This window comes from Dreissena polymorpha, chromosome 10, assembly GCF_020536995.1.
Source record: "Dreissena polymorpha isolate Duluth1 chromosome 10, UMN_Dpol_1.0, whole genome shotgun sequence".
Lineage (NCBI taxonomy): Eukaryota > Metazoa > Mollusca > Bivalvia > Myida > Dreissenidae > Dreissena > Dreissena polymorpha.
Window position 1 is genome coordinate 56,746,969 of NC_068364.1, and position 25,023 is coordinate 56,771,991.

General features: G+C 36.5%; 1 protein-coding gene across 3 annotated transcripts in view; it reads right to left on the reverse strand.

Moving 5' to 3' along the window:
- The window catches only part of LOC127847849 (dnaJ homolog subfamily C member 10-like), a 56,782-nt gene that overhangs the window by 11,717 nt on the left and 20,042 nt on the right, over positions 1–25,023 (reverse strand). For 2 of the 3 annotated variants that reach the window (XR_008034217.1, XM_052380048.1), the window contains exons 6-21: positions 22,192–22,317; positions 20,632–20,797; positions 19,420–19,463; positions 16,617–16,742; positions 15,787–15,876; positions 14,844–14,963; positions 13,238–13,349; positions 11,150–11,292; positions 10,423–10,539; positions 9,292–9,393; positions 5,505–5,660; positions 4,676–4,812; positions 2,972–3,173; positions 2,148–2,270; positions 1,646–1,729; positions 953–1,003 (exon numbers count right to left, since the gene is read on the reverse strand). Coding sequence is in view for 1 of the 3 variants with exons in the window: in XM_052380048.1 (XP_052236008.1) it covers positions 977–1,003; positions 1,646–1,729; positions 2,148–2,270; positions 2,972–3,173; positions 4,676–4,812; positions 5,505–5,660; positions 9,292–9,393; positions 10,423–10,539; positions 11,150–11,292; positions 13,238–13,349; positions 14,844–14,963; positions 15,787–15,876; positions 16,617–16,742; positions 19,420–19,463; positions 20,632–20,797; positions 22,192–22,317 (1,875 nt within the window). In the remaining 2 variants the exon portion in view is untranslated. The remainder of the gene's footprint in view (positions 1–952; positions 1,004–1,645; positions 1,730–2,147; positions 2,271–2,971; positions 3,174–4,675; positions 4,813–5,504; positions 5,661–9,291; positions 9,394–10,422; positions 10,540–11,149; positions 11,293–13,237; positions 13,350–14,843; positions 14,964–15,786; positions 15,877–16,616; positions 16,743–19,419; positions 19,464–20,631; positions 20,798–22,191; positions 22,318–25,023) is intronic. The other variant, XR_008034218.1, reaches the window with a different exon arrangement.

The window sequence follows — 25,023 nt, forward strand, 5'->3', positions numbered from 1 at the left end:
CACATCAAAATTCACAAAAAGCTCTTATTTTAATAAATCACTAGCATCAATTCAAATACAAAGTACTATTACTTTAAGATATTTGTATTTTATGCTGATTATTGCTGACATATTGACTGTCAAATGAAAAGTGCAGAAACCATACTCCTCCTTTCAGGAGCATAAAATAATGAAGTTTATAAAAACATCTATTGCTTCCACCCTATCTTGCATAGATAAAGATCCTCAAATTATTTAATACATTTGATTCAGAAGTACACTTTTTGTTACAAAGTTGGAAAATAAAAACATAAGAAAAATTTAATAACTACTCATTGAAAAAACAAGAACAACCCAAACCACTATTCCAGCACAAAATGTATAAGCCAGAAAAATACAACGGTTTTCTAAACACCTTGATTTAGATAAATTGAGCGAAAAGCAAGTAATATCAGAAATCACAGCAACTGCAACATGACAATTGATTCCAACGGAAAAGTTCAATACATACAAAATTATACCCAGTAAAAAATAAAGCCACAACAAAAGTACTGCAATTGTTGTAAGCCCATCAGATCACATGGTCAGGGTTGTAACTGTGTAACATGTGCATTGTGAAGATCAATATCATGTTTAGGAAAATCAGTTGATGAGCCTTTCTTTAAGTTAACATAATAAACAGTTTCTTGAAATTTATATCAAAACAAGTTTCTTGAAATTAAGATTATAATGGGGCAAAATCAGCCTTTGTGAAATTCGAACAACGTGGTGGAAAATAAACCATAATACAATTCAAATAAATCCTAATGGAAATAAGCTGTTCTTCAAATACATGTATAATCAATACTGTGGAAAATAGGCCATCCTTAAATTTCAGATCAAACAGGTGAAAAATAAGGTATTTTTGAACTAAATGTAAATATGGTGGAAAAATGAGCCGCTCTTGAAATTCAGATCAATACACTTTACAAACTTCTCATACAGGAGCGACTTTCAATCAGAACTCGTCATGGTTAGGAGCAGCCTGGAAAATAACATGAGACATAAAATTAACATACATACCAGAAACAGTCTAACAGAATGCCATTAATATTTTAAGTGTTTTTTCCCTCATATCATAACCATGAAACCAAAGACACACTGTTGACAAGAAGAGAGGTTAACAATAGGTAAACTATAAGTATGATTTATTATAAACCTGCAAACTCAAGTTTTAAAAGTTTGCAAGTTTGAGCAAGCGGGCCAGGTCAATACAAATTTTGCATGAATTGAGTTTAATTGGTTGAAATTCAAGTGAATATTTACTGCAGAAGTAGAGGCATTTTCGCTATTCTCTTGCAAAGGTTAACAACACAATAATAATGAACAATATAATGGCTATACTGGGTGGGCCACACCTTTTGTTAAGAGGTCTCATGCAAATGTTACTTAATCCTATGGTATTAAAGAATCTACAAATGCTTTTAATGTAAAGCTCATTATATTTTTTTAATTCACTTTGCTCAGCTTCAGACCAAACAAGTCAGAAATTGAAATGAGTACCGTGCAAATTCAAATGATTTCGCAGTTTGCGTTCTCAGTCAATAGATTGCCTTTAATCTCTTGGAATTAGATGAACCCAACAGTACCCAGTTTATCCACTAAATATGATCGAGAAATCACTTACCAGTTTTTGTTTAGGTATATTGTTTTTGACAAATTGAACAATTTCTTCAGCATTCTGACTGACTATGTCCCAGCCATAGTAATTCTGAAACAAGATAACATTCATTCTGCGTATTCAATTTTGTAAATGCAAAGCTAATGACTTTTCATATTTATTATTTTGTAAAAAACAGACTAGCAATATAGTCTAGGAGACAAGATGCCCAATCTAGTTTATGGACCAATGCAAGAAGGGACCAATTTTATTGTTAATGACACTTCATAGTTAAAATGGCTAAAGTGTAAAATTACTTTCCATGCCTGGTATCTTCCACCAATGTTGCGTTGCAACTAGCGAGATACACAGCATTATGTAACAAATCTTCCCTAAATCATGAAACTATAAAGAAGCTTGCAAAAAGTGTTTTATAACCTCAAAATGGTGTCGAAATTTGCAGTAGCTTTCATCATAAATGCTTTATTATCACAAACTGCGTGTTTCTCACTCTTATTATGAAAGGTACCTGATTGTTACTGTCCCCAGGGTAGAACCTCACACTGGGGTAGGAGTTCACACCGGCTTTCTGACATAGATGCTGCTCCTGTGTACAATCCACCTTTCCGGCCCTCGCAATGCCCTCTATACTCTGGAACAAGATTTGTGAAATTTAATTCATCATCACTTGGGGAAAATGGGGCTTCATGCATGCGCGTAAAGTTTCATCCAAGTTTAGCCGGTGCAGTGCAAACAGGTTTATCAGGGAAATACTGTCCGCTTTTATAAAAATTTTCGTTTAAATGAAGTCCCTTTTTACCAAACATTTAGTTTTATGCACATGCATTTAGCCCTGTTTCCCAGGACGAGGCTCAATTTACTTTTAACCCTTTGCATGCTGGGAAATTTGTTGTCTGCTTTAATGTCTTCTGCTGAATTTCTAAAATTAGCATTTTCTTCGATTTTCAGAATAGCAAACAGTTTGGATCCAGATGAAATGCCACGTTCTGTGGCGTCTCATCTGGATCAAAACTGTTTGCACAGGCCTTCAAAATTCGGTTCCCGCACTGAAAGAGTTAAATGTTACAAAATGGTTGCCAATCTTCACCTGCCTGCCCTATGCGCAGTTTACTCTTATACAAAATGAAATGCCAGAAAATTTCAAGACATGATTTCAAACTTCCGAAGTGTCCCATGTGAACTTGACTGTTCAGCTTACGACAAGGTATTTCCACATGAAATGTTGTTATGATATGATTAAATACTACTTATAACATGACTTTACCCACAACACGAAAAGATAGCAGCACTCATTAACAAATCAACAGCTATCTACACAAGAAATAGACCTACATTAGCGACCCTCTCAAACTGGGGCTTAAACACCTGGCAGTGTCCACACCAGGGGGCGTAGAAGTCTACGATCCATGCCTCCCTGCCCTCCATCACCTGGCTGGAGAACGACTGGAAGGTGAGGGTGTCCACTGCCGAGGGTAGGAACTCGTATGCCCACGCCTGGAGGGACTCTGCATCCCTGTGCCACCCATTGTAGATACTGGAAGTGATATTGTAAGCATATAGTATGCATGTTTCGTATTAAAAAAATATGATAAACATGGCCTTTTTGTTCAATTCATTAAAAGAAATGAAGCATTAAGACCTAATAGTATGAAGAGTTGGAAAATGGTTTTACTGGTAATAAAAATATTTATCTTTTTTATAGGGTTTGAAAGAATGATTAAACAAGAGCTTAGTCACAGACAAAAAATCAGTAAGCTACCATGCTAATGTTGTGAAAGTAAGAACAGGATCTCTGTTTATAATTCCAACTGTAGTAAATAGGGGCTGTGCTCTGTGAAAAATGGGGTTAAAGCATGTGTGTGAAGTGTCGTCCCAGATTAGCCTATGAAGTCTGCACATGCTAATGCGAGACGACTATTTCTGGTTTTATGATATTTTTTGTTTCAAGAAAGTCTCTTCTTAGCAAAAATTAAGTTTAGGAGGAAAGTGTAGACCCTGCACAGGCTAATCTGGGACGACACTTTGAGCACATGCATTAAACCCCCTTTTCACAGAGTGAGGCCCATATTTAAGTTTTCAATCATTTCTGCAAAACATAGAAACCACAATGTTTGTCTTACTTGAAAACTTAAATCACATGCATTTTCACCACATGGCTTCTCTACCCACCTACCAAGTTTCATCATACATTCTTTTAAAGTTGTCCCAATACTTTGTGTTATTTTTCAAACCAAATCAACCATACTTTTTGTCTTATCAAAAAAAGAAGAGCACATGGCTCTTCATCAACATACTGAGTTCCATCCAATTGTCTAATGTACTTTGTGATCAATCGCAAGGCCCAATTTATCAGACATACAAAGTAACAGACAGACAGAAAAAAAACACTTAAATACTAATGTGCAAATTGCCCTCTTTTCATACATTTAGTTTAACAACCTATTTCATGTACTTTTTGCAGTGTTGCAGGATATATATTTTGATTTTCATTTAATTCTGTAACCATAGCTATAACAATTTTGGTGTAACCAAAAAAAAGAAAAACATGCAGCATACATATTACCCATAGGACCTTCTATCCACTCATAGAGTATCATTAACTAAGCTTAAGTAATTTTTTAGTGTTTGCTGGAATCAAAATTTTTGGACATAATAAATGATTAACAAAGGAATGACAGACACAAGGATTGACCAGAGTTTACTCTGTAGTTGCCTCCGCTTTTACAGGATAGGGACTAGGTTTCCGAAACTTGTTTATTTAAGTAATACAAAATTCAGGCCATTGAATAAATATATATATTTTTTAATTTAAAACAGAATTTCAAGCTTCAAGCCTACCTGACACCTACAGACAAAACTTAAATAATCCACTTTGACAGGATATTGACAAGAAGTTGCCGAAAATTACTTCAGCTTAGTAATACAAATTAAGGCAATTGCACAACTTTTTTTCCCAAAAAACATCAAATGCATTTTTAAGGATGATTTGATCTTTTAAAATGGATATACTAGCTTCAAGTCCGCAATGTAACCTACAAATGTGATCCCCTGCTAGATCTGGGAGGGAACAGCCGGAGACTGGGGTAGGACGTGACGCCCTGCTGGTTACACAGCTGAGACTGCTCCTGGCACTCCACCTTGGCCACAAACACGTTGGCAGTGCCCTTCAGCATCTGCAAAGAAATTGCAAAGACAAATTTCAATCCGGTTGCGCAAATATTAGCAGAGGCCCTGATGTAAACAATTTGTTACATTTGGGAGTCTTGTTCTGAGAAAACTGGGCTTTATGCATTTGTGTAAAGTGTCGTCCCAGGTAAGCCTGTGCAGTCCGCACAGGCTAATCAGGGACGACACTTTCCGCCTAAATTGGATTTTTCTTAAGAAGAGACTTCATTTAAACGAAAAAATGTCATAAAAGCAGACTGCACAGGTTAATCTGGGACAACACTTTACACACATGCATTATGCCCAGTTTTCTCAGAACACGATTCATTTGGTTAGAGCTAGCTAGGCTTCATCTTCAAATGCTTGCACATTTTGCAATCCTTTAATTGATCAATGACCAACATAAGCACAAAGTTAATTGTTGCTACAAAATTAAGCCTTTGTAGCACTCTTCATGCCAGTAAAGAAACAGACATTTATGTCACAAACTTTAACCTAAGTTTAACATTTCCAACAGCTGGCTTATCATCTATAAAATAGATGACAATGGCAAAGTCTCGAGTGCATAGGTATGTCTTATTGTATGTCAGAAAACCCATTATGTTTAGGCGTTCCATGCTGGTTTCAGTTAGATACCGACCTTTGCCAGGCTGTTCAGTCAGATACCGACCTTAGCAAGCCTGTTCAGTTAGATACCAACCTTTGCCAGCCGGTTCCACTCTGGCATCATCTGTAGACAGGGCCCACACCAGGCTGTGTAGAAATCTACCAGCCAGATCTCCTCCTCCCCCTTCCCCACCACCAGCTGCTGGAATGAGGTAGAGTCCAGTGTCAGCACCGGGGGTGTCAGAGTGTCCTGCAACAATAGTCCACCATCAACACCGTGAGTTTCTGGGTGTCCTACTATGATAGGATGCAGCATTAAATGAAAACTTCCCTAAATCCAACTTCTGGAATGAGGTAGAGTCTAGTGTCAGCACCGGGGGTGTCAGGGTGTCCTACTATGATAGGATGCAGAGTTAAATGAAACCTTCCATGAGAACAACTGCTGGAATGTGGAATAGTCCAGTACCAATACCAGGGGTGTCAAGGTGTCCTGCAATGATGAGACACAGCCTTATATATGAAACATTCTGTACCAGAAACTGCTGGCATGGTATAGTCCAGTTCCAACATCAGGGGTGTTAGCAAGTCCTGTCCAGAATAGGTTTTCTGGACTACATGTGCGAGAATCAGGTTTATCACCACTATAGCAGAGTTCTCAGGATCTATTCAAAGATAAAAAGTTCTGGTTCTTGCAGTCAATTGACCTGAGTGTCCATATAAGCCTAATGCTTTCAATGCAACCATGCAATAAGAAGAGTATTTCACTGACACAATATGACTAATACCTCCTCATCATTTTGTCAGCTATTTTCAAGGGAAAATAATAAAGAAATTTGCGGATCAGAGTGAATGAAATAAAGGTATTATAAAAGAACGATCCAAACATTATATTTTTTAAACAAAACAAAGGACCTCCATGGGGGGCATACGCAGCTTTACTTTAATCTTTACTAGAAACAAGGGCTGTTTGTAAAACATGCATGCCCCCCATATCGGCTGTCAGTTGTAGTGGCAGCCATTGTGTGAATATGTTTTTTGTCATTGTGACCTTGACCTTTGACCTAATGTAAGTTATCATCCGGAAACCATTGTACTATTTCGAGTCATTATGACCTTGACCTTTGACCTAGTGACCTGAAAATCAATAGGGGTCATCTGCCAGTCATGATCAATGTACCTATGAAGTTTCATGATCCTAGGCGTAAGCATTCTTGAGTTATCATCCGGAAACCATTTTACTGTTTCCAGTCACTGTGACCTTGACGTTTGACCTAGTGACCTAACAAGAGCTGTCAGAGGACAGCACACTAGACTATTCGAGTGCTTGACAGTATAACGTAAGCCATCATGAGGAAATTGTTCATATTAAATAATTTATAAGACGATCTTTCAAAAATAAAAAATGGAAAAAAAAAAAAATTGGGGGGGGGGGGGGGGTAGGGGGGTGAGGAGGGGGGCGTGAGAGGGGAGTATAATGTGGGGTGTGGTAATTTATTAGATGTTTAAAAAAAAATTGGGGGGTGGAGGGCAGTGAGAGGGGGTATAATGTGGGAGGTGGTTATTTATTAGATGTTTAAAAAAAAAAAAAAATTGGGGGGGGGTGGGTGGGGGGATAGGGGGGGGGGTTGAGAGGGAGTATAATGTGGGGTGTGGTAATTTATTAGATGATGTAAAAAAAAATTGGGGGGGGGGGGGCTGAGGTTTGGGGGGGGGGGGGGGAGGGATTCTGGTTGGGGCGTGGGGTATTGTTTGGGTGGAATCCATTGTGGTATTCCGGTAAGTGTTGTTTTGTCAAAGTAATAATAAAATGTGATCATAAATAAAGAAGTTATGGCAATTTAAGCAAAATGTTCAATTAGCTAAGTGTAAAAGGGGCCATAATTATGTCAAAATGCTTGATACAGTGGTCTGCTCTTGTTTATAGGTTGGGGTCATGTTGGTAAACAAGTATGCAACATAAAAGCAATATGTCAAAGGATATAGGAAATATTTGGGGTAGTACGCAAACTTTAACATAGATTTATCAATAATATGCATATTCTAAGTATAAAAGGGGAAATAAATATGACAAAATGCTTGATAGAGTTGTCTGCTATTGTTTATAGGTTGGGGTGATGTTGGTAAAGAAGTATGCAAAATATAAAAGCAATATGTCAAGGGACAATGAAAAAAATAACAAATGATCTCACACTGACATGAACAAATATCCTCTATTTATTAAACATGAAATTTAAACTTATTGCATTTGTTTCCCCTGTATATAAGAAAGATATAACAGTGTATTACCTCCCCTGTCCTGCTTATATTTATATTAATCAACAAAATTAAAAATTTAAGGTGAAGGGACTCTCAATTTCAATCACGAAGGAGGGAGGGTAGAGTGAAGAGGGATGTATAGTGTGGGGGTATGGTCATTTATTACATTATCTTCAAAAAATGCGGAAAAAAATGCGGAAAAAAATGCGAAAAAAATAAATTCGGGGGGGGGGGGGGGGAGGGGGGGGGGGGGGGATTCTTGGGTGCGATGGTTGGACTGTATTTCAAAAATAAAATAATAAATATTGTGTTTTTTAACGGTTTCAAAAAAATAATAATAATGGGGGGGTGGGGGGGGGTATAGTGTGAGGGTGTTGTGGTCATTTGTGAGATGATCTTAAAAAAAAAAATAAAAAAAATTGGGGGGGGAGGGATTCGGGGGGGGGGGGGGGGGCGGGCGGGCGTGGGGGATGGTTTGGGTTGAGTCTATTGTGGTATGTCAGGTAAGAGTTGTTTTGTCAAAGTATCAATCAAATCTATTCATAAATAAAGAAGTTATGGCAATTTTAGCACAATTTAATAATTTGACCTTGAGAGTCAAGGTCATTCAAATGTCAAGGTAAAATTCAACTTGTCAGGTTCAGTAACCTGATGATAGCATGAAAGTATTCGAAGTTTGAAAGCAATAGCCTTGATACTTTAGAAGTAAAGTGGATCGAAACACAAAATTTAACCATATATTCAAAGTTACTAAGTCAAAAAAGGGCCATAATTCCGTAAAAATGACAACCAGAGTTATGCAACTTGTCCTTTTACTGTCCCCTTATGATAGTTTGCGAGTGTTCCAAGTATGAAAGCAATATCTATGATACTTTAGGGGTAAAGTGGACTAAAACACAAAACTTAACAAAATTTTCTATTTTCTAAGTATAAAGGGTCCATAATTCCGTCAAAATGCCAGTCAGAGTTACATAACTTTGCCTGCACAGTCCCCTTATGATAGTTAATAAGTGTTGCAAGTATGAAAGCAATAGCTTTGATACTGTAGGAATAAAGTGGAACTTAACACAAAACTTAACCAAATTTTCAATTTTCTAAGAATAAAAAAGGGCACATAATTCTGTCAAAATGCCAGTCAGAGTTACATAACTTTGCCTGCACAGTCCCCTTATGATAGTTAGTAAGTGTTGCAAGTATGAAAGCAATAGCTTTGATACTTTAGGAATAAAATGGACCTACACACAAAACTTAACCAATATTTTCAATTTTCTAAGTATAAAAGGGCACATAATTCTGTCATTATGCATGCCAGAGTTATCTAACTTTGCCTGCCCAGTCCCCTCATGATAGTAAGTAAGTGTACCAAGTTTGAATGCAATAGCATTGATACTTTCTGAGAAAAGTGGACCTAAACGCAAAACTTAACCGGACGCCGACGCAGACGGCAAGGTGATGACAATAGCTCATAATTTTTTTTCAAAAAATAGATGACCTAATAAATGACATTTCCTCAACTCTTTGTCAGTTAAATGCAAAGGGAATCTCAGAAGTGTGTTGATAAGCGAGAATATAATTTGCCAAAGTGATTATAAAAGAAAGATTTAAAACATAAACTTGCTACTAACCTGAATAAATTCCACCATGGCGTGTACATTATGGTGACCGTGATACTGGTGAGGTATGGACTGGTTGTACAAGATGGTTGTTGGGTAGGAGCGCACATTGTACTGAAACAAGGGAAACAACTGTAACTACATTGTACTGAAACAAGGGAAACAACTCTGATACTACATTGTACTGAAACAAGGAAAACAACTCTGTTACTAAATTGTACTGAAACAAGGGAAACAACTCTGACACTACATTGTACTGAAACAAGGCGACAACTGTTACCACATTTTACTGAAACAAGGCCAACAACTCTGTTACCACATTTTACTGTAATAAGGGCAACAAGTCTCATAAAAAATGCAAAGATGAGCCTAATTCAGGGAAAAACTGGGTTTAATGCATGTGCATAAAGTGTTGTCACATATTTGCCTGTGCAGTCTACACAAGCAAATCAGAAAAGACAATTTCAACTTTAATGGAATTTTTCTTCAAAAAAAGTCTCTTCTAAACAAAAATCCAATTTAGGCGAAGAGTGTCATTCCTGTGTAGATTGCACAGGCTAATTAGATATATACACATATGCATTAAACCTCGTTTTCCCAAAGCAAGGCTCAGATAGCCGTCTCCCTGTGATTAACAAAATATTTATAACACAAATGTATGTTCTTCAAAGCTTATATTATCATAACAATTCATATGATTGTTATCTAACTTTAAAGTGATTTGTCTGAGTCTAGTCTAAATAAATTTAAAAGTCCCTAATAAAGCAAACAATTTTATTATCATTTAACACAATGCATCTTCAAGTCAATTACTACCACACCTATTTTTCATTCAAAATAATAACATGCAGATTCAGGAACAACTTTGCTCATTGTTTCATTTCAGTAAAACATACAAATTCAAGTATATACCAGTCTGTCATATATACAGAAGTAATAACAAATCATGCAAAATAGTTTTTAAGCAGTTTTACATAAAATAATTTTCATTACAACTAAATTCATTTAAAATTTACATCTTCTACTCATTCCAATAATTTGAATCAAATATCTGTATTCCATTCATGAAAAAAATAAAATCTCTCAGCTTATGTTAAACTTGTTCGCAGCATAGTTTACATAAACAACTTATATTAACAGTACCATTCTACACAGATCTGCATGGATGGTGCAGTCAACCGTGCCAAAGTTCACCACGTCCCCAAAGTTTTTGGCCGTCTTTCTGAACTCTGGTAGCAGCTTCATACACGGTGGGCACCACTGGAGAATAAAAATGAAGGGAACCGACTAAGATAAAAGCATTTTGTAGTGTTTCTGGGGATGTTAAAAGTGAAGTTGTGCTAAACTTTTTACTCAGGATTTATTCAGGACTTTTTATATATTAATGAGTATTTTCAATAATATTCATATGTGATTTTAAAACATTAAAATTTCCCTAACTAAAAGGAAACTGAAACTAATTTACAGGAATTGGTAATGTTTACAAAATAATGAAAAAGGCTGAGGATTCACTTAAACCATTTTAAAGCTTTTCTTCTTTTTTTAGTTCTTCAGCCAGATAGATTCAGGTCTTAACCTGAGTCATTGTTTTCTCATCAAATAAAGAAAAAAATTATTAAAATCAGGTGCCCTCTGACAAGTATCTTAAGAGAATAGCCTGTGCTGACTACACTGACTAATCACAGATGACACTTTCCACCTGCACTGGATTTATTTATTAAAGGAGACTTCATTTAAATAATAATACCTTACAGCCAGAAAGTGTCACCCCTTATTAGCCTGTGCAGACACTTTACCCACATGCATTAAGCACTGTTTTCCCCCAGCGATGCTTAAATGCCCCTAATGTAATTCAAGGAAGGTAACTCACCGGTGCAAAGAAGTCTATAAACCAGGCCTGTTGACTGGAAGGTCCTACACGACGGGACTCGAAGTCGCCTGGTCCCAGGGCTTCCAACCTGATCACTGAGGCGTCACGGGCAAACGCTGCTACATCATGGGCCGTGGCTCGACCTGGTAACATTTGGTATCGAGTTATTGGTACAACAATTTTGCTAATTGCTATGTTAAACAACAATAACAGTAAGGAAACACCATTAGATTTTCTTTTCATCAAGAAATTTTCCATACCAGCTTTAGTGTTAAAAAATAACCCATAATTTCTTATGCCATAGTATTTATCATATCTGCTAGGACAATAAAACTTGAAAAATTTATTCAACAAGAGGTCAATGATTGCCTTAAATGCTCATCTGAATTCACAAATTGCTGAAGGATTGTAATGAATTCACAAATTGCTGAAGGATTGTAACATAGTTGTTGACCCCACTTGACATGGACTACTAGAAACAGTCTAACCAAGTTTCATCAAGCCTTAGTCATAAATGCGGCTCTTCAGTGGTAACAAGGATTCTGGTAACAAAGATTTAAGCTGGTGACCTAGTTTTAGATGTACTTGACACAGATTCATAAAACATGTGACATGAAAATAAAAGAAGGCAAATTTTGCACCAACACGGCAATATATTGTAAAGATAAACATTTTGAGCAACTTTATTCAAAACTGGATAAAAAATGTGGCTACTATATTTGTAACAACCTAAAAGTTGAAGATGAGAGCTGAACTAGTCACTACATAGAGTAATAACAAAAGCTCACCTTCCGTGAGTACTTTGTGCTCAGATGCTCTTAAAACGGGATTTCAGATTTATTGTGGTCAAAATAATGTTGATCCATACTAAAAACAAGAGCACCGCATAACGGGTGCCAACGCTCGGCTGCGGATGCAGTTTTGAATAAATGAAAGCTTGTCAAAATTGTTTTTTTTTTAGAGGTCACAGCAACCTTGACCTTTGACCTAGTGACCCAAAAATGGCAGTGGTGTGTAGTACTCATTAAGGTGCATCTACATGAAGTTTCAAAGTTGTAGATGGAAGCACTTTTTAGAGCCAATGTTAAGGTTTTATCATGGGGGATGGCAGATGACGAGCTGGCTATGACAATACCTTGGGTTTTCTCCGTAAACAGCCAAGCTTACAAGGGCTGTTTGTAAAACACGCATGCCCCCCAAATGGGCGTTCAGTTGTAGTGGCAGCCATTGTGTGAATACGTTAGAATCCATTTTTCTTCTTCAAGTCACTGTGACCTTGACCTTTGTCTTAGTGACTTGAAAATCAATAGGGGTCATCTGCCATTCATGATCAATGTACCTATGAAGTTTCATGATCATAGGCCTACGCATTCTTGAGTTGTCATTCGGAAACCATTACTGTTTCCTGTCACTGTGAGCTTGACCTTTGACCTCCTGACCTGAAAATCAATCGGGCTCATTGGCCAGTCATGATCAATGTACCTATAAAGTTTTATGATCCTAGGCCTAAGCGTTCTTGAGTTATCATCCGGAAACCGTGGACTGACCGACAGACGGACCGACCGACATGTGCAAACCAATAAAACCCTCTTCTTCGAAGGGGGGCATACAAATATAGTATATCGTTTATTGTAGTATTTTCCATACCGTAGTATATCCTGCAACGTAGCATATTCCATACCATAGTATATCCCTTACCGCAGTATAGCAATACTGTAGTACAGCCCATATTGTAGTATATCCCATATTGTAGTTTATCCCATACAATAGTATCTATCATAGCATAGTATATCCCATACCGTAGTATATCCCATACCATAGTGTATCTCATATCGAGGTATATCACATATCGAAGAATATCCCATACTGCAGTATATCACATACTGTAGTATATCACATATCCTAGTATATCCCATACTGCAGTATATCCCGTACAGAAGTATATCTCATACCGTAGTTTATCACATACCAAAGTATATCCCATACCGCAGTATATCACATACCTTAGTATGTCCCATACCATATTATATCCCATACTGTAGTATATCTCATACCGAGGTATATCTCATATCATAGTATATCCCATACCGTAGTATATCTCGTATCCACCCGACTGCTTGAAGACCAGGAAACTAGGAAACTTGTGAATGTGCAGCTGGTTACAGATGTACCTCACCAACTGACAGTCCACTCGGCCAACCTACCGTAGTGAACATTATTGAATGGATGGAAAAAAGCAAAGACCGCTAGACCATTCTCTATAACTCTTACCAGTATATCTATCTGTACACTAAGAATTAACAAATGAGGGTAGGCAAGCATGGCAAACATTTAATATTATAGTTTTTAATTGTTTTTGAATGAAAATGAAAGCAGATTTATTTCTTAATTAGTCTTAAAATATACAATTTTCAGTCAAAAGTAAAAAAGAGATACAAGACCTACATTAGTGTTATTTGCAGGTTAAACGTTAATAACAACAGTTGGAGGTCTGATGTGTCGGAATTAAACAAAGAGGGAAATAGCCCCAGTTGTTTCATAACAAACATCTAAACGACAAACTGTTAGTTTTTTACACAATAAAACCACTTAGCCATAAATTATTTATCATCATCACATGGTCGGTTACGATGGCAGGGATTCCTTAGAGCAATTTCATTAACCAATCAAATTCCTGTATTTCACTGTGCAGATGCATATCGGTGGCTTCTCTGTCAAAATGCTGCCTCTCTGTTCATTCTCGGCTGCCTCTCTGTTATAAACATGAAAAATGGATGATCGAAATTCACAAAACAGATTAGAAAATCTAAAATTAAAACCCGTAAACAAATTTGTCCATAAAAAGAGGTGGACCATGAGTTGAAGCATATATCCAGCTAAAGGTTCACAGTATACCGCAGGTCCAAACACTTATCACAAACTCTATCGAAGATGGAATGATGACGAGGGTGGTGGAACAATCGTGCATACGTGCCACTTTGATGATTTTTTAACATAGCTTTTCCATAATATGTCAAATATCTAATGTCATTATGTCAAATATCTAATGTTATTGATATCATCTTAATGATCAAAATTTTACGGTCAATGTACGCTGTATAGTAATTTTCGTCAAATTTACTTAAAAAATGCCTACTTTCGCTTTCGTCGTGGCACGGAGAGCCTCTCGATCGGCTCACTTTTCTGGCACGGGAAGCCTATTCGTCGATTAACATTGTTAATTTTCTAAGTACAATTTGTTTAACACTTGTTAAAAGTATTGATAGTAAAAACTTAAATGTCAGAATGTTGGATGTAAATATCAAAGGCAAAAGGGGACTTAACGTAATTATTTGGACTAACACTATCGGCTACATATAATCGATGATAAAAGTGGCATGTATGCACGATTGTTCCACCACCCTCGCCATCATTCCATCTTCAATAGAGTTTGTGATAATTGTTTGGGCCTGCGGAATACTGTGAACCTGTAGCTGGATATATGCTTCAACTCATGGACCACCTCTTTTTATGCACAAATGTGTTTACGGGATTTAATTTTAAGATTTTCGTATCTGTTTTGTGAATTACGATCATCCATTTTTCATGTTTATAACAGAGAGGCAGCCAAGAATGAACAGAGAGGCAGCATTTTGACAGAGAGGCCACCGATATGCATCTACACTGTGTATTTTGAGATTAGATAATCCATTACCTTGATATCCGAGAGCATGGCAGGCAGTTTCCGGAGCTCGAGGTGTCTCCCCTCGTCTCCCTCGACAAAGTGTATGAGCCATGGCCCCTCCTCTCGAGACTTCAACTTCTCACGGATATCCTGGAGGGAGAGAATTCTGGGTAACCCTTTACCTTCAGATATGCACTTCGACGCATTTGTAGCCCCTTTTAAGACCTTCCTTACTTGATTCAAGTCATAAAGGCTTTGTTTTCTAACCATAAGATACTGATGAGCAGCAAACAGCATTTTAAATTTGCTTCTGAGTTGGAAAGGGATAACAATAGTATTGCAAGAACAAAAGTTTACAAAGTAAGACTTTGAAAAAATTACCATGGTCCTTGGAGAGCACTTATCTAGTATCCGATTCATTTCATTATTTTTTGTCTTATATTTTGATAACTTTTTAAAATGCATGTTTAATGCATTAATTTTAATATATGGTTTTCATTATGTTGATTCCAGTAAAATTTGGCAACAAAATATTTTTCAAAATTATTCAGTTCAGTTGATTTGAACAATTTATGTTGGTTCCCCTTTATTTACAGCGGATTGCAACCAAAGATGTCAATGCTTCTTCATTTACAGCGGATTTCAATCACTTATGTACAGACTGATATATATACAGTGTATATCAATCCTTGATATAAAGACCACTTTATTAACAGTGGATTTCAATCATTCATGTACAGACCTCTGTATATAAAGTGGAATTAACCGCTTTATTAACAGTAAATTTCAACCAATCCTGGGATTACAGTTCGGATACCTAATTTGGAAGCATTATTCATAGACACAAAGTACTGGTTCAACCCAGGACACGAACTTCAGAGCATTTTAATAAGCCTTATGCTTCTGATGCCATTGTTCTAATAAATGTAGATTTAAAATAAAGACCGCTTCATGTATAGATCACACTACTCACCTTGAGTTTCTCCTGGTCAAGGATAGTCACGTCAGGCAACAGGGACAGAACCTGATTGGTCACCTCCTGGGCAACCAGACTGCTGATGGACTGGAACAGACACAAGAGTTATTCACCTGAAACCACCTGTTTGACCTCCCCATCTGAAACACCTGTTTAATAACATGGCAGAAAATTTCTTTTTTCCAGGATACTAAGGGGAAGCGCTTTCAAGTGCATTTAAAGGAGTGGTCATCAAAATCAATTACAGAAGTATCTCTGTGTCTATTTTTGGTAAAATTTACGAAATTTGTGGACCCCATGTCGTGTTCTCAAAAAGTAAATATTTTTCCCGCGTGACTGCCTAAAATTCAAATTTTAAGACATCTAAACAAATATACGTGATTAAATTATTGTTTATGTTTACATGTAATTCATTTTGCTTTCAAGCTATATAATCTGAACCTTAGTAAATATATTCTTAACCCTTTGCATGCTGGGAAATTTGTCTTCTGCTAAAATGTCGTCTGCTGAATTTCTAAAATTAGCATTTTCTTCGATTTTTTTCTTCAAAGAATACTATCAGAATATCAAACAGTTTGGATCCTGATGAGACGCCACGTTCTGTGGCGTCTCATCTCAATCCAAACTGTTTGCAAAGGCCTTCAAAATTCGGTTCCCGCACTAAAAGGGTTAAAAACACCTCAAGTCTTAAGTATTACCAATCTCCCAATTTTAGACAAAACTATTAAATGTTTCACAATCCAGAATGCGCCACCCCTATTGCCAAAATGGTAAAATACACTGTATCCCTGCAAACAATTGCTTCCCTATTCTTTGTTGACACTCACCATTCCCTGCCCTTTCTGCACGACCCCATCCTTGTAGTAGACAGTGCCACCCTCCACACCCAGGGTCTCACACAGGTTCTCATTGTTACCATGGCAACTCATCGTGCCAACATTCACCAGCTCACTCTGAAGCAGAAAGAGTTTTATTGATTATGTTTATTTGGATTTTTCTCTTTGTTTGAATGATTTTTTTTTAAATAAAGATTACAGTTATACTGTAAAACCATTCATTCCAGCACGAAATTTCGTCGTTTATTAAAAAATGACGTTTTCGTCAGCACTTAAATTCGCCAATTCCTGGCTTTGAAAAAGAAAATAAAAAGAAAAAAATGCTTCAGTCAATATCTGATTTCTTTGTCAAACATGTCCGAAATATATCGCGGTTGCGATAAATCGTGGTGGGGAAAGAGGGAGAACACTTGCAGGAGGTGGGGCCGGTTTGTCACATGCCAATATACTAGTCTTTTGTTGATCGTTATTATGATAAGTAAATTAGTGGGACCGAATAACCGTTAACGAGTGTTTGAAACAGTTACGCAAATTGCCCATTTGTCTTATTCATTTACAATCATGGCCAAACTGATAACAACCTTACCTTTATCGGCGAAAGTTAGAGAAGGTGCGAACATTTTTGGTAATCATTAATGTTAGCAAACTATTTGGTCAGTTTTTGATGAAGTTTCAAGAGTTTTGTATCGTACATATTTGACATCTTTATGAACAGTAATTTGTCTGACATGTCAATTGCAATAATGTCAATGAATTTATCAAATTTAAATTAATACACTAATTCCATTCATAACGCGGATGACGGGTTCAAAGTCGCAATAAATGTGTTCAAACATTACATTAACACAAACAAACGCCATTTTCGAAAGTGTAAAATTAACACTGCAATATCTGACAGCGGTTTCATAGGGCAAAGTTCAGATTAAATTTTAACAACCAATGGACGAGTGAGTTTTAATTAGATTGAATGCAATGTTTTATTGCGTTATACTCAGTCATTCGAAAATCGTGCTTCTCGGGGATTTCCTGAAAATCGTGCGAAAATGAAAGTGAATTTCTATAAGCAATTACCCTTCGTTTGGATGGAACTTATCGTCATAATTGCTAATTTCTCGTTACCTGTTATGTATACAATTGCTACAAATAACAATAATTAAAAACATGTACATAAAATTGTCGAAGTTGTCTATTAACTTAAAGATCGATAGCCCATAAACGAAACACAGGCTATTTTTATTGTAGTTAAACGCTCACAACCAAACACAAATCAATATGTTCTGTATTAATTTGTAATCAATGCGGAGAATGTATATCAGTCAGGTGTTGATCACACATCATCATCTTTTAATTACGTTTATTGTTGTTGACCTGGATTCACTGCGTGGAGGCTGTATAATCTGCAACAACACTGAGAAACACAATGCACACAATGGGTAATAAAGTTGTTAACAATTAGCGCCAATCATTACTATTCTACCTAAACGTAGTCAACGGAGTCGATACAGCTGTACTGCACTTGCGCTTTACAGCAATGTCACGTGTCAGTTAAGTACACTGTGTAATCTACACCCCTTTGTGTCAAAACCGGATTATCTTGATTACGTAACAGTCGGAGTATGTTTGCATGGATTACGTTGGATTTTAATACCTCGTGCCTTCGGTAATTCAGTCTTAATTTTGTTCATATATGGGACATGATTGTTCGTAGGATCTTGAATTCGTCAATTGGTCGACTGACGTAATGCACGAAAATTAATGCCTGACGATTATTAATGGTTTCACAGTATAATGGTGCTCAGTAAAACTATTCACATTTTTTGCGAGCAAGTCAAGCGTACAAATTATCAGACCATGACAATTAATTGATAATTAATTGACAATTAATACTTTATTTTAAATCAATATGAGCCTTGCTCTGTGAAAAGAGGGTTAAATGCATGTGTGTAAAATGTCGTCCCAGATTAGCCTGCGCAGCATGGGCTAATCTGGGACATAGAGAATACTAGGTCTGTGCCGAATAAAGCAAAGTTTATTTTGTGAGGCTTAGAAAATCTGAACCTCAAGCCTTGGCGAGTGGTTAAGATTTTCATGCAGAGCAAAATAAACTTTGCTTTATTCGGCACTGACCTAGTATTAGATTTATCCCATCAATTTTCTTAGTCGTAAATTATTTCTTTAAAAATAGAACAGAAAAATCGAACTACACGGAAAATTCCAAAGTTATTTTTAGCAAACATTGTTTCATTATTTTTATCGTGCTGAGCCTAATACATTACTAACCTGTTTTTCTGTTTATCATTGCTCTACGTCCCCGATTTTTAAGAAATAATGAAAAAAACACACTTAACAACTGCAGCTTTAGCGTAAAAGAACATGCATTGTGTCGTATGACGTGTTAATAATGACGTCACAAGTACGCGCACTTTATATTTGTAAATAATGTTTTTTTTGCTTTATAAGTTTCATTATCTTTTAAAATATATTACATCTTGGTATCAAATTGTTTGTTTTGTTGAATCTGATTCGATTTTACTAAAAATGATTACTTTATGTTGATTCCGAGTAATATGACCATTCTCCGCCGCGCGTGACAGCTATATTTCAGCACTGCCGAAATAGAGGAAAATTTATTCCACAGTGGTTTATTTCGACAATGCACGTCTGATGATGGGATAAAAAACTTTCCGCCCTAAACTGTATTTTTGTCAAGAATGCACATGCTATAATGAACAGCACATAAGGCACATTGATAAACCCCATTTTCACAAAGCAGAACTCATATAAACAATCCTACCAGCATTCCTGCCACTTTCAGAGCCGTACTGGTTGTGAAACAATCTGAAACAAGATCATAAAGCATTATACTACAATTTATAAAATCATAAAATACAGAAACATTATTTGGTATCAAATTTGAGGGAAGCAATTTTTTATTATCTGATTAATTTCTAGCAGACGTTCCCATTGTTTACATTAGCGTTACCTACTGTTATCAAAGAGACAGATCCTTCTTTACATGATTTCATATCTCTTATTCTAATACCCTATTTACTCTAAATACCCTAATTACTGTAAATTGCTTCATTTTATCAAAAGGGCACTTTCAAGTGAGCTGTCTATCCGGAATGCTCCCTGTGGCATATACATTTTTATATTATTAATAATTGTTAAAATAATTAATTTTATTTTATGCTTTCCGGTGGTTTGTAGGAAAATATCAGTGGATTAAAACTGATGATTTCACTGTTTCAAACAATGAAAATTATCAGTGAAAATCATCGATAATTTTCACTGTTTACTGTGAAATGATGTCATTTTTTTGACGAAATGACATCATCATTCCAGCGAAATTCTTTAGTGAAACTCTTTAACAATGTATATAAACTGTGAAAAAAGCATAAAATAAAAAGAATATTTGTTGGATTCGGTGGCATATATTGATTTTAATTCACTCGTGATCATAGAAAATATATATTTTCTATGATCACTCGTGAATTAAAATCGATAATCCACCGATTCCAACAAATATCCTCTATTTGATAATTATCAAACAATGACAATATAATGTCCAAAATAAGGAATAAATTAATAACAATGTAATGAGAAATTTATAAATTACAATATGTCTCAGAAAAAAACAACACTTTTTTTATTAAAAGGGCAGGGGAGGGGGTAAATAGGGCAGGGCACCCTTCCATTTAGGCCTAGGTGGAGCACTGATGTCATGATGTGGACCGGCCCAAAACTGATGCATTTATGTAATTTCTTTGCTTATATATAAATTTTACTGCCAAAGACCCGCTTTCTGATGGTGCATTTGGGTACATATTAGCTTAAAAGTTGCAAGATGGAATCTTTTTGAGTGGAATTATTGGAAGACTGATCCATCTTTAAAATGATACCAGACTTGCAAATTTGGATATATAGGGAAAGGCAAGAAATATGCTTTGCAAGTTGGCAGTTTTATAATGGGACCCTATAGGAATTGAAATTAGCGTAATCTTACCTCCACCTTCTCCACAGTAGGAAATCAGCCAAGGGAGACCATTCTCATTCTGGTTTACAGTGCCTTCAAAGTTTCCTGACCACAGCTCAAACACTCTCACTTTGGTGTGTTGCAAAGCGTACTTCACCAACTCCTTTCTCGTCTTGTCACCATGGAATTTCTCTTTCTGATAAAATTGAAGCATTAAATCACTCATTAACTAAAAGGATATGAGATGATTAATACATTTTTAGCAGACTGCGCTAAATCTGGTTTAAACCCGAAAACCTTTGCATCGACTGTTTGATGGATGTTATCCCAGTTTTAATAATTGTATCTTTAAAGTTTGTATTTTGTTATAAACAAAGTATATAATTTCAAGAATTTCTTTCCTAAAAGAATTTATGGAGTTTCATTGTTCACTGTATGTGAACAGAATAAAACATTAAAATAAATGCGATTTAGTGGTACATGAACTACCGAAATGTAATTGCAACATATACAACCATATTGAACACAAAAATAAAAATGTCTATAGTTAGTTTTTTACAGTATAAACCAATTTATTTTGGCACCATTGCCTCAAAAAGCATACGACTCACAGAGACCCTCTCCAGTAAGTTTCTTAATAACAATCAGTAATTAGGGAGCTTTTGAAAGATCTTGAGAAAGTTCAAAGGGTGTAATTGAACCTGGTGTCAGCTGGTCGTAAGGACATCACATCCATTACACCATAGCTATAGCTAAATTTTAGATGAACTACTAAAACAGCAAGAAAATTCATCCAACTGGATACATGACCCGATAATTACTAAAGCAGTACTTAATGTTTATAAACAGAATTATCAGAAACAAGAGATGTGTTTGTCAGAAACACAATGCTCCCTATTACGCCGCTTTAAAATAAAATTTCAATATATCATTTAGCAGGGTTAGAAATTATCTCCCTTTTAAAGCTTATTACTTCCCTTGGATTGTATTTTTTAACTTTTACCTTGAAGGATGACCTTGACCTATCACCACTCAAAATGTGCAGCTCCATGAGATACATATGCATGCCAAATATGAAATAGCTATCTTCAATATTGCAAAAGTTATGGCCAATTTTAAGTTTTCAGATGGACTGACGGACAGATGGACAGACAATTCAAATGCTATATGCCAACCTACCGGGGGGCATAAAAATTATCTATTACCCATAAAAACTTAGTAATTAGGTTTCATGAAAATCAAGGCATGCAAAATGTATAGGTTCGTGATTCTACAAAATATACAAGATTCAAACCAATACACATTAGGGTACATGTACACGACATTCAAAATTGTTAAAGCTCTTTAAAATAAATATGCACATGTACTACAAGAAAATGCAACTAAAACTGGAACATACCTTCGGGCGAAGAAAAAGTTATATGTTTACATCATAGAATCTTTTTAACAGGAAAACATTTATATTGTATCAATTTCGTCCCAGATGGGAACACACAATTAAAACAGGAACAAACTCTGGGTTAGAGTTAAATTGCTATCACTAAATCAATTGCTGTATAAAAGGAAGGAAAAAATAAGACTGGTACATACAATGGGGTACATCATGAGTGAGGGGTATGAGCGGATGCCCTGCATTCTACACAGCTGCCACTCGTCCTCACAGTTCACTGCACCGATTCTGATGACTCCCTCCAGCTCCCTGGCCACCTCCCGCCACTGAAAGGGACATGCAGTGGTTGATTTTGGAGCGCATCCCAAGTCCTATACCCCTTTACCACATATATACGTATTTTTACACATTTGTAGTCCCTTAGAAAGTTACATTTAATTAAATACCTTTCTTACTAGATTCAAGTTTTTAAGCCTACATTTCCAACCCTTAGATACTGATGAGAAGCAAACAGCATAAAACCTGAACAGACTGTGAGTAACTTGAAGGATGCTCTGGTTTTATGCCCTTTTTTGCACATAGCCATTTTTCCTTTCTTCTTATGGGGATAAGGGATACTCATACCATTGAGTTGGAACTCAATGTAATTTTCAAATATTTTATTTCTCACTTTGGGGCTCATTGGTTTATGAATGTAGGGGAAAAGGGATCAATTGCTTCAAAAGTGCAAAGGTAATTCTGTGCATAGACTTCATACATACATGGGGAATCATGGTTTTTGACATAATTAACTTGAACATACAATAAAACATACATTTCTGATCCTAAGGCATAATTGTTTTAGTTTGATGTTGAGGTGCTAGTGAAACCACTAATTTTTCGCCAAAAAAAACACTCTTTTGTGATTAATAAACTACTCATTTGTTGCCAATAAACCCATATTTGTGGCAAATGAACTATTCTTTTGTGCCTAGTAAACCACTCTTTTGTTGCTGAAAAAACACTTTTGCAGCAAAAATAAAACAAGCAAATTAGTTGATATCCCCCGCGATTATACTTCTGGACACAAAAGTTTTCTGGACGGATGGACAACGCAAATGTGCATCATCCTCTTATTCATATATATACTCATACCAAGTTTTAATGAAATCTGTCAAAGCACTTCCAAGAAATGGCTCAGGACACACACAAAAACATTTTTTCAAGATACAAAGGGCCATAACTCCGTTATTATCTGATGGTGTACGATGCCATTTGGCGTGCATCATCCTCTTATCCATATATATACTCATACCCAGTTTCAATGAAATCCGCCAAAGCACTTCCAAGATATGGCCCCAGACACAAAAGTGCAGGCCGGACGGACGGAAAGACGGACGGACGGATAACGCCAAAACAATATCACTCCGCCTACAACTCTTGTGGCCAATAAACCTCTCTTGAGGCCAATATACAACTAATGTGGCCAATAAACCACTCTTGCGGGCAATAAATTACTTATTTATAGCCAAAATAACACTCTTTTGAGGCCAATAAACCACTTTTTGATGTCAATAAACCACTCTTCTATGTTGAATTAAGCACTCACGTGGCCAATTAACCTCTATTATAGGCCAATAAACCACCATTGAGGCCAATAAAGCACAATTTGTGGCCAATAAACCACTCTCATGTGGCCAATAAACCACTCTTTTGTGGCTCTGATGAGTGGGTACAATCCCTGTGGCTTCATTGTACAAATAACAAGACCTGTGTTTGTGAAACACAATGCCCCCACTTGCTGCACTGTCCAAGGCCCATAGTAGGTAGACACACATACAAACAAATAATAAATTATTTATAATCAGCAATTTTAAATTTTGAAACACCTTTATTGAACAACGCATTATCTCCAAATTCTTATCCTGGATGCCTTGAACTTGGCTGGAAGGCAATATGTACCCCTGAACTAGCTGCCAGGAAGGCATCTAGCAATGTCCCAGCAAACCCCTTGTGAGATTCAAGCCTTGGTTCCCTTCAACTTTTGCATGAAAACTCCCTTTCCACTTGACAATGGAGTAAAACAAAGAGCACCGCAAAGCGGGTGCCAACGCTCAGCTGTGGTTGTGGTCACAGTGAATTTGACCTTTGACCTAGCGACCCCAAAATGAGTGTGGCATGTAGAACTTATCAAGGTGCATCTACATATGAAGTTTCAAAGTTGTAGGTGGAAGCACTTTGATTTTAGAGCCTATGTTAAAGTTTTATATTAGAGGCCACATTGATATTGACCTTTGACCTAGTGACCCAAAAATGGGTGTGGCGTGTAGAACTCATAAAGGTGCATCTACATATGAAGTTTCAAATTTGTAGGTGGAAGCACTTTGATTTTAGAGCCAAAGGTTTTAGCACAACGCGGACGGCAGACGCTGGAGGACGAGCTGGCTATGACAATACCTCGGGTTTTCTCTGAAAACAGCCGAGCCAAAGAAGAAGCAAATAACACATTATTAACCAAAGTGTTTAGCAACAGGACCCTTAACATCACTGTCCTGAGTAATATGGACCTTTAAAGTTAAATATGAGTAAGTGAGCCTTATTCTGTGAAAACGGGGCTTAATGCATGTGTGTATAGTGTCGTCCAATATAATATGAGATGGTGCAGTCTACACAGGCTTAATGCATGTGTGTATAGTGTCGTCCAATATAATATGAGATGGTGCAGTCTACACAGGCCAATAATTGACGAAACTATTTGCATAGATGGGATTTTTGGTAAGAAGAGACTTCTTATAATAACAAAATAAACCTCCATTGCAGAAAGTGTTGACCATGATAAGGCTGAACAGACGGAGATGACACTTCACACACATGGAAGGGCTTTTTTGCCTTTTAAGAGAATGGCTGTGATTGGCCATTTCACAATTTTGACACGGACATTTCACAAACCTAGTTAGGCCACTATGCTTGATAAAAATGGCCATTTAAAACAGTGAAAATGGGACTCTCTGGGCTTAAAACTGTCAAAAACGGCCATTTCACAATTCCAAATT